General features: G+C 41.1%; 1 protein-coding gene across 4 annotated transcripts; it reads right to left on the bottom strand.

Annotated features, from left to right (window-relative positions):
• Nucleotides 1-950: 950 nt before the first annotated feature.
• Nucleotides 951-9628, bottom strand: cluap1 (clusterin associated protein 1). 4 transcript variants are annotated; one of them, XM_023808123.2, is made up of 13 exons: nucleotides 9473-9628; nucleotides 9252-9296; nucleotides 8977-9088; nucleotides 7968-8052; nucleotides 7458-7637; nucleotides 6266-6361; nucleotides 5960-6043; nucleotides 5306-5439; nucleotides 5015-5156; nucleotides 4843-4915; nucleotides 3855-3986; nucleotides 3599-3651; nucleotides 951-1636 (listed from the first exon to the last, which is right to left on the bottom strand). In XM_023808123.2, the coding sequence occupies exons 2-13, from the start codon at nucleotides 9271-9273 to the stop codon at nucleotides 1454-1456; spliced, it is 1296 nt and encodes a 431-aa protein (XP_023663891.2). In that variant the 5' UTR covers nucleotides 9274-9296; nucleotides 9473-9628; the 3' UTR covers nucleotides 951-1453. The 4 variants fall into 4 exon arrangements, with proteins under 4 accessions (XP_023663891.2, XP_023663893.2, XP_023663892.2 ...); XM_023808125.2 differs by having other exon boundaries at nucleotides 3855-3968; XM_023808124.2 differs by having other exon boundaries at nucleotides 3855-3971; nucleotides 9473-9627.
• Nucleotides 9629-9881: the final 253 nt, after the last annotated feature.

Raw genomic sequence — 9881 nt, 5'->3', positions numbered from 1 at the left:
AATAATGATCTTTATTATTATCATTCATTAATAATGCCACTTCATTGATCCCCTTGGGTGAATTCCCTTTTTGCCTACCTCATCTCGCTCTTCATGACACACATGTAGGTGAGAGCAGGCTCGGCAGTGAAAGGCAGCCGCCAGCAGCAGTGCCCACGGGGGGGGGTTAAGGGCCTCGCTCAAGGGCCCGCAGACGTGACTATTCTGTCGAGGCCGGGCTGGAGACCTTCTGATCACAGGCACAAATGCTTAGCCTGTTGACACACATGCTGCCCCTTAATAAACAATAATGTAACCAATCACCAATGTTGCACGCACACACACACACACACAATAGGCTGACGGAAACAACCAGGGGCCTGTATCACAAAGATGATGCATTTTTGAGTTAGCAAAATAACTTATCGGATTTAAGGTGGTCTTGGCTAAATGTAAGCGGACGAAGATGAAGTCCATTTAAATTGGGGTACCTTAAATCCGACAAGTTGTCTAACTAACCAACAAATAATGCTTCATGATAGGGGCCATATTATTGCAAAACACAGTAATTATGTCCCAGTGGCAGCTTATATAAAGCTGAAGTAGCAGGACTCCTTTTGAATCCAGTTGTTGACATTATCGTGACACATTAACTCGCTAAAGGTACCCTAATAAATGCCCATGCTGGCCTAAGGCTGTTTTTAATAGACCATTTTATACACTGTTGTGGTTTCACAAGCAGGTATTCTAAGCTAATGAGTCAGGCCCTGTTGTAATTACAGTGCAGAACTGGAGAGTGTCCATAATAATTTGCTGAGTTTTTATAAAGGCACAGTAATTACTGAGCAAATACTGGGGATCAAATCTCTAATGCCAAATCATTAAACATCTTGCAGTCACAGTAGTCCACAGATGAGGGGCGTATACACACACTAATTTACAACAACACATGAAAAGGCATTTAAGCATCATTCTAAAAATGTTATTTTATTCAGGTTTAAAAATAGTATATACAGAATAAATATGATGGTTCCTTATTTGTACTATGAGGTTGCAGGTCCAGGCACCATAAATATTTACATTTATTTTAGAAGATGCTTTAATCCAAAGCAACATACATTTTTTGAGAAAGCAGGGTCAGACAATTCCTGGAGCAACTGGGAGTTAAGGGTCTTCCCAACTGTGACATCAATCGAACTGGATTTGAACCAGTGACCTTCCAATCATGAGCACCACTGATCCTTTCAGTAGAACGATTCAGCTAAAAAAGGGCTCATACTGCTTTTCCCAGTGTCAGTACAGGGTTTGTGTATTTTTGACACTGACATTGATTTTCTCGATCTTGGAAATTCTGTGGCAGCATATATATGTAGGTATGTGCATATATTGACTGAATTTGGATCTATAAGCATCCACCAGTCACCAGCACTGAAGTAGACAAGCCAGAGTGTATGAGCAGCAAGTCTCCAGCAGTTCAGAAGTCATTGTCGCTCTCATCAAGCAGCTCGGGCTGGCGGGGGCCACGGGACGGCCGTGGCATCTTGGGAATGGGCACCTCCAAGCTGTCATTGTCATCCTCACGGTCCCCATTCTCTTCTCCGTCAGCCTCATCTTCATCATCCTCATCCACATCAATCTCGCTGTCCTCAGACGATTCCTGCGGGACCAGCCGCACACGTCAACCCAAGCTCCCCGAATCCCAGCATGTTGGCAGCTGAGTATGCTGATCTTTTTCCATTAGCTCCTATCCCATGGGTATGTCAGCCATTGTGATGCAGTGGTGTCCATGTCATAAAGGGAATTAAACTCATAGCAAAATGAGAGTTAATGAAAAGCCACTGATTGACAGCATGGGAAAGGCTATAAAAAACTGTCACCTCCTCAAAGGCCCTCTGGCTAAGCCTCGAGGAACTTGAGTTCCTCAGATGAAAAGGACGCCGTATTTTCTTATTCATTTCTAAAACACTGAAGAATCAGTGCTTCTTTCCTTAAACCAGTTTGTATTTACCAATAGTAATTACAAGTAGGTTTCAAGACAATGGCTACTACAATACTACCAAACTGGGCTATACTGGACAACACCAGGGGTCTCATGTATAACCACTGCCTACGCACAAGTCGGAACCTGAAAGAGGCGTACACAACTTCCTGCGAAAGCGTTCTCAACTACAGAAATAAACATGGCGGCAGAATGTGTGTATCTGTATGGAAACTCTGACCCATGCACACAAACATTTTAGAGAAAATTGGCGACCCAGGTGGAGACGAACTGAAGCCAGATTGTAGGAAAAAAATGCAAGTGGCATCATTACACATATAATGTAGTATCATGCTTGAGAGTCATAACTCTTATTTAATTTCACCTCATAGCCCACAACACACATATATCTACGTTATTATAGGAAAAAGGCATAATGTAATATTTAATCAGTGCTGTCGGCACCACAGCTGTTGAAATGTGGATGCATTTCTGCTGGATATGACTGGATTATCATGATCATTTGAACAAAGTGTGCAGTCAATAAGTCTGATTGCTGGAAACATACATACTACGGCCACACACATGCAGCACGTTGCATAATGGATTGTTCTTTTATAAATCTCATGTATTGTCCTGTTTGCTGCGCTCACAGCAATAACGGGATCTGGAACGTGTTGCCATTCACTGCATTGTTAGTCTCTCACGAGCACCTCGATTTCAGTTTCAGAAAAGTTTTTCTTGCGCTTCTTTTCGGTTGCCATGATAAGTAAACATTTATCAGGCTTAATTTGTATACATCAGTATTCATGAGGTGTTTTGCATTGACCATTTATAATTAAATGTGTGCGTGTAGAGGGCAGAATATGAGGCTGCTCCATGTGCGCAAAATTCCAGGTAGAGTGTGATTTATAAGGAGAACATTGCTTACAATCTGACTTTTTGCGCACTCCACTTTGGCTTCTGTGCGTACGTATAGTTTTAGTACAAGTCCTACGCACAGTTTCATAAATGAGAACCCACAACACAATTTCTAACCACAACTGGCTTCTAATGGGCTGGCTCTGCTGATCTCGATTCTCCAGATAGTTCTGGTCTTTTCCCTTTTTCCCACTTTATCTTGGGGGGGACGACTTACCGGCTAAAATCATACATGTTGAGCCCACGAGAAGCCGTGGACGGGGGCCTATTCATGACAGAGAACCAACCTTTCTCCTCCGGGGAGTGGAAGTTTGTAGATGTGAGCTGGATACATTCATAATGGGCTTTTTGAAAAAGCATGAGAGAGAGAGAGCGAGAACTGAGCAAGGGGCAGGGGGGTGTGGAAGGGGGGAGGGGCTCATTAGGGAAGCCTTGTGGGTTTCATTCGTCTTGGAAAGAATGAAGGAGTGTTAGGTTAAATTAACCAAAAAGAACAAATAAAGAGTAAAAACATTTTGAAGATTGACTTCCTGTGACCACAAACTCTGAACCCACAAAAACTGTGGTTAGCCCCCTTATAGCTTTCTACAACACAAAACTTCAGCTGAACAAGTAATCAAAGAGTGAAGAGAGGCAGTGACTTCCAGAAAGCTTTGAGTCTGCAAGTCACCACTGCTTTTGAGTGGTTATAGTAGGAATCCTTTAACTTCTAGGACTGACCTCTTCACTGTCTCCTCCTTGCATGGTGCCCACAAATCGAGCTCCTGATCGCCCTGCACAGGAGAAATTAAGGGTTATCCTATGCTGCTGGCCCCTTCCCACTGATTTTCATGAATTTTGGACCAACGTAGGAAAAAAAGCACTCTCACGTATCTTATATTTCACATTTCCTCTTACAATAACAAACATCAGACAAATAAAAGCCACAACATGCCCACGTTTGCACAGGGAGAGATTTACTGAGCAAGCAAAGTACCTGGCATTGGTGCATTTCGGAGGGGGTGAGGCTTGGGTGGTCTACGCTCCTCTATGTCACTATCCGAGCCCTCATCCTCTGGAATGTCCATGTCTGAATCTTCATCCTTAGCTGCTGCTAAAAGATGAACACCTTTCTACAATTATGGTTTTGAAAGCGCCAGAACATTCGGTTTCATGTCAAAAAACAAAACATCTTCATAGCTGATAAATATTGATAAAAGCCAACATTGTTGACAGCTCTTTGACGTCTGTGGCTTTAGAGAGCGATTTCACTGCTGGGCCTCTGAGCGAGACCCTTAAAGCCCTACTGCTCCAGGGCCTGCAGACCCTGCAGTCTCTATGCTACACTGCTTTGAAAAAAAGTCCCTGCTAAACAAATAAATGTACGTATTCTTTCTTCTGGCTTTACAAATTCAGTTCTATTAGTGAAAAAGATGTGTATGGATAAAAGATGTATAGATGAAATGAGAAAATTAGAAAACGACTTTGGAATTTATCTAGTCTACAGGTGTGCCTATTGGTCTTTTTCTATTTTACAGTTAGCATGGTATATTGCATGATAAAAGAAATTAGTGCAGAGCTGACCTGCAAATGAAAGATCGAGTGACTTTGCAGTACAATCATTATAATTCTCAGGGCTCCCGATATAAGGGAGCTGGGAGGGAGTAAAAATGTGGACTGTCTGTGGGTCCTCTTTGACCGAATATGGAAACGCTGGATTAGTGAGTCCTGAGGGACTAGAGCCCATCCAAAGCAGCACAGGTCACAAGAGCGGGGACAGGCAGTGTAGTATGACAGTCCATTGCAGTGTGCAGTGTGCAGTGACAATAACAAACTCTGGGCAGCTTAGAAGTAACAGGGAATGTTTTTGGACAACTGGAGGAAACCCACGTCAGGTGGAGCTGGGAAAGGATTCGAACCCCAAGCCCTGGAGGTGTGAGTTGACAAACAGCAAAGTAGCATGTCGGGGTGGATGTGTGAGCTACCTCCGCTCTTCATCAGCCTCCTCTCCTCCTCTCGCAGTTTCTGTTGCATCACACGCATGGCATTCTCCGTCTCCTGCGTAACAGACAGACACACCTTCTAGTTGGCATGCCGCTCTTGCTGTTGGCATGTAGGGAATATCAGTCCCCCCAAGGCAGCTCTCGGCGTCTTCACCTCAAACCTCTCTTGCTCCACCCGGTGGTAGTCCTCCAGCTGTTGCTCCAGGAAGCTCAGGTTATGGAACTTCTCCACATAGATGTCATACTGCTTCTGCAGGTCCTCTTCAATCTTCTCATACTCGTCCATAAACGCCGGCCTGAGGAAGGCAAGCAGTAGTTCCAGTAAGTGCTTTAACATTCTTAATTACTATTATTATTCTATTTTTATTTGGCAAGTCATAGCCATAATTGCCAACCTCATGGATCCTTGATAGCAAGTCAATCATTAGTGAGGTTCCCCACTCACCGCACACTTTGTAGTGTCTGCAGACGTTTCTGGTTCCTCTCCAGCTCCTGTTTCTTCTTCTCAATCTTTGCCTCCAGGCTGGCCTCATCCGATGACACATTGTTCAGCATGCCTTCAGTCTTCTGCATATTTTCCTGAAAGCGGAAGAGGTTGATTTCTGTGTAGTCGTCAGATTCTGTGAATGTTTGCCAACAAGCTGAGTGTACAGCTGACAATTTAAAGGCCCCTAAAGAATTTTCTGTACGTTTTTTTTTCCTCCCCTTTTTATACTTTGTTTTTGGAACAGAGTGGAAAGACACAGTACAATAAGCCATTTCATGTTTAAATGTACATTTGCAATCATTTACTTTCACTAAATATCTACAGGCAAGATTTTGGCTATACGTCATTAAGAAAATGTCCTTTAGATTAATTTGGAAAAATCATTTACACATTACTCTTCATAAGGGTCATTTACCTAAAGTATATAAGAAGTTACAGTAACCTAACTACACATTGACAAAAAAACTGAAGAATTTCACAAAGCATATCAGAGCCTTTTAAATGTTTGCTTTTCACACCAGGTTAAGCTTCATTTTGCCTGCACTGCGGCATTCCCTTCCGCACCAGTACATGCACAAATATGTGGGAGACTTCCGTGTGTCTGGAACTCACCAGGACCTCTTTAATGGCTGATCGCAAAGCTTTCTCCGTCTCATTAATCTCTAGGGGTCTTGCGATGGCAGCAATCCTCATTTCCTAGAAGAGGGAAAAAATATGCAAAAGATTTATGTCCCAGAAACAGCATCATCTCACAGTCAGTCGAGTAAAACACGGAGACAAAGAAGACAGTGATGACATCAGATCTACTAAACACTGAAGACAATCATAAAACTTCATGCTGAATTCGTATTTACACTGTTGCTAGAATGGACCTTGATACATGCAGCACAGAAGGACAAACACAAGCTTGTTCCTTACCCTTAAATCCACCTCTTTCCCGAGCAGGTCATACAGTGCGGCACCTTTAGAGGTAATCTCCGATGCCAGCTGTCTTGCTGTTTTCAAATCAGCAATCTGTTTTTAATTAAAAAAAAAAAATAAAAATTGGCACTAAGCTTGCAGTGTCAATAAATCAGGAAGATACCCGAGGAATACTGGCTTCAGTGGCAATGTGCTTTGGAGAAACTAGAAGACCTAATGAGATTCCGATTGGGTAACATTCCACGAGCTGATGATCAGGAGGCCCCCTACTGCAGAAAAGGCGATCGCTATGATCATTCATAACTCCTCACTGGATGCTTCTGTGCCATTCTTGAGGTTCCCATTTAAAGGCTCGATTTCCTCTTGACCTTTATTCAACTTGTTAAACCATTATTTCCCGGCTTGTCCACTACTGCTTGAATAAAGACTTTTTATTATGGGTGTTACAGTACACAAAATTCACAGTTCAACACAATCCTCTGTTTTGGATTCACAGTTTGGGGCAATTTCAGTACAGCAGGGAAAGTAAAATTTGTTTTGAAAATACTGATTAATAAAACTGCAAACAAACAAAATTACGAGCAGTTGTAACGCAAAGGTAATGTGTGTGTCATGGGGAGACACTATTTCTGCCCTGTTCCAATTGTACACACTCAGATTATGTCTCAAATAAGTTAGCATATTGGATGCGTTTCCAGGAACAAATCAGAGTTCAGAGTAACTGAGCTGATACAGTATTGTTCTTATCAGCCGCTCTCTCTCCAGTGTTGGTGTAATTTATTGGGAACCAAAGAGCTCAGGATAAATATGTATATTGTTACAGCCCTACTTTTTATAGACAATCACATTAAAGATGGAAATATTACAAAGTACTCATATACTCCCAAACTTACATCAAGAAAATTATTTTGTTAGTAAGTCACATCATCTCATTTCTACACAAGTTATTTTCCAACCAAAATATACTTAAATATTAAAATATTCAGTAAAGTAATATTAATGCATCTATTGAAGCATCTTCTCACTTTTTATCCTGGAGCCAAAACTGCCTTTAGTGTGTGATCCTGTCCCTGTATGTGTCCTGCATTTGACTGCTACCCCACCCAGCACGTACCCCTGTGTTGTGCCTCAATATCAATGCCACATTTTAAAAGTCCATGTAACTATTAGCTCCAGTTGTCCCTCTTACCTTGGAACCCAGGTCAAATTTGAACTTGCTGCTGTCCTCTTCCGGCTTGTCTCCAGCAGTCAACTCCTTGGTCTTCATGGCGTTGTACAACACGGACGTGATCTTCAGCATCTCTTTCACAGCGTAGCCGTCGGCCTGGTACAAGCGTTTAGTGTTCACCTTGATGTGAGCCTTTGTAGCCTGAACAGAACCCAAGCAGCAGATCCCACGTAAGCGAATACACCTCAGGGAAAGAAGAAAAATTCCCATGGAAATCCGATGCATGCAAAAAGTATGAAATATCATTCTGCTGAAATTTATAACTTATTTTCTCTAATGAGAACGTATTATAATTGATCACGGTGCACTATAATTTATAATTTAGATTAAACATTTGCACGATGTTACATGGCTTCATAAAATGTTTGATAAGGGTAGAGATAAATCAATCCTCAAAGAATGAAAGGAGATGGAAATAGAAAAAAATAGATAGTTATCAATGGTCAACTTCTGACAAAATGAAACCATTACCATGAACTGAGCAATAGCTTTAATGAAGAAAACCCGGTCGGACTCAGTTTCGATGTCACTGGGAATGTCCGTCTGTGGCTCATATCTAAAGAGGAAGCAAACATGGATACCTTGTTCAGACCTGTTAAAGTATATGGTGATGTTGCTCATTCTTGGATGCCCAGTAAAATTAACCTAACAAAACACCACACAGGAGCCACACATACTGAAGCTAACCGGCCAGGAGGCTTTCTGTGCCTGTCTCCTGGGGGGTATTCCATGAAGGAGGATTTCTTGCTTAGCCAGATAACTCCTTGGATTTAAGGTAGTCTGGGCTAAATCGACTTTATTTTCATTCCCTTTCTTTTAGCCCAGACTACCTTAAATCCGACAAGTTATCCGGATAAGCAAGAAATCCTGCTTTGTGGAACAACCCCCTGAGAGCTCCCCAGAAGACATTGATTCCTCCAACTCACTCACTTTCGTTATTATTCCAGATGTTCCTTGTTTTTACTTCCCTCAAAGAAATAACTGACACAGAATCTGACGACTACACAGAAACCAGCCTAGAATTTGTATCAGAATGCACCCTATTGAATGTATAAAATGTACACAATTTTTACAAAAAGCAACGGTTTTCCTGAAAACAATGGGTAGGCCGGTGTTGGGTGAATAGACCCCTAACTGCCAAAAATGTACTTTATATGTTATAATGAAAGTCAGGCTAATTGTTTGATAGTATACCTAACAATAAGGATACCAAGTGATTGCTGATATGAAGACTGAACAGTCTTGAATTCTGCCTAATTTTTATCTAATCCTATCACAGAATTCCTTATTAACACAACATGCATCTCAAAGGCAGGGCGACTTTTCCACATATCAAATATGAAATCCAAGATGTTTCTTTCAGTCCAAATGTTAAAACCGTGTGGCCAGAGAAACCCATAATTTAGTAGAATCAGATGTAAACCACCTACTGTGTTTTTAGTTCTTAATAAGATCTTATCAATACGATTGCAATACACACCTTTTTACAAGCCAGATCAGAATCTCAGCCACCAGGGTGAAGTTTGGAGTCCTGAAGTTTTCCATAGAAATCAGACGAGGATACCCCAGGGCCCTCATCATCTCCGTAAAATCTATTTAACGTGAAACACTTTTACCGACGTATAATCCAAGTAAAGAGTGATATGCTTAATTTAATTACAGCCAGACTTCAATGATGTATAAAATCCATGCAGTCAACAACAACATTTTTATCCAATACAATGCAAAACGACTTCAGATGCAGAAAATACTCACTTCTTAAATCTCTAAAAGACATGACGAGTTTGCATTTACTTTCTCCTAAAGTGCACGAGAAAAAGAAATAATAAATAAACAGAAATGGGGTGAAAAACATAGCACCAGCGTCTCATATATACACGAAGCTAAGTATTACATAAAATACAAAACTGACGTGTAAGAAAACTACTTAGCTAGAAATATATTTCGATTATCAATTTTCAATAACTCTAATTTACCTTAATTGTGTCCTCTTAGCGATGTTGTGCTATGTATCGAGCTTCTATTATTTGGTTAGCTATACAATTAAAGTGGCAGCTAACTGATTTGAGGAATCCAGTGACATTTTTCGTCTCTATGGTATCTCAAACACTCATACGGATACGGAAGCCGCTAATAGCCAAACAGTCTCAAAACGCATTTCAGGGGTCGAAACAGTCGTGTGACAACACTTATGTATATTATGCTTCATAAGCATAGGATATGAATATCTAATTATGTTTTTATTACCCCGAATAACTCTGAATTGTTGTACCCCTGTGTTTAAAAAAAAGGTTTAAAACACGTTGAATTGCCTCCGTTTTATTCAGTACCCATTTATTGTGATCTCCATGTAAATAAATTGTTTGTATGTTTCTGACAATGTAA

This window comes from Paramormyrops kingsleyae, chromosome 5, assembly GCF_048594095.1.
Source record: "Paramormyrops kingsleyae isolate MSU_618 chromosome 5, PKINGS_0.4, whole genome shotgun sequence".
Lineage (NCBI taxonomy): Eukaryota > Metazoa > Chordata > Actinopteri > Osteoglossiformes > Mormyridae > Paramormyrops > Paramormyrops kingsleyae.
This window is presented reverse-complemented; position numbering and strand designations above follow the sequence as displayed.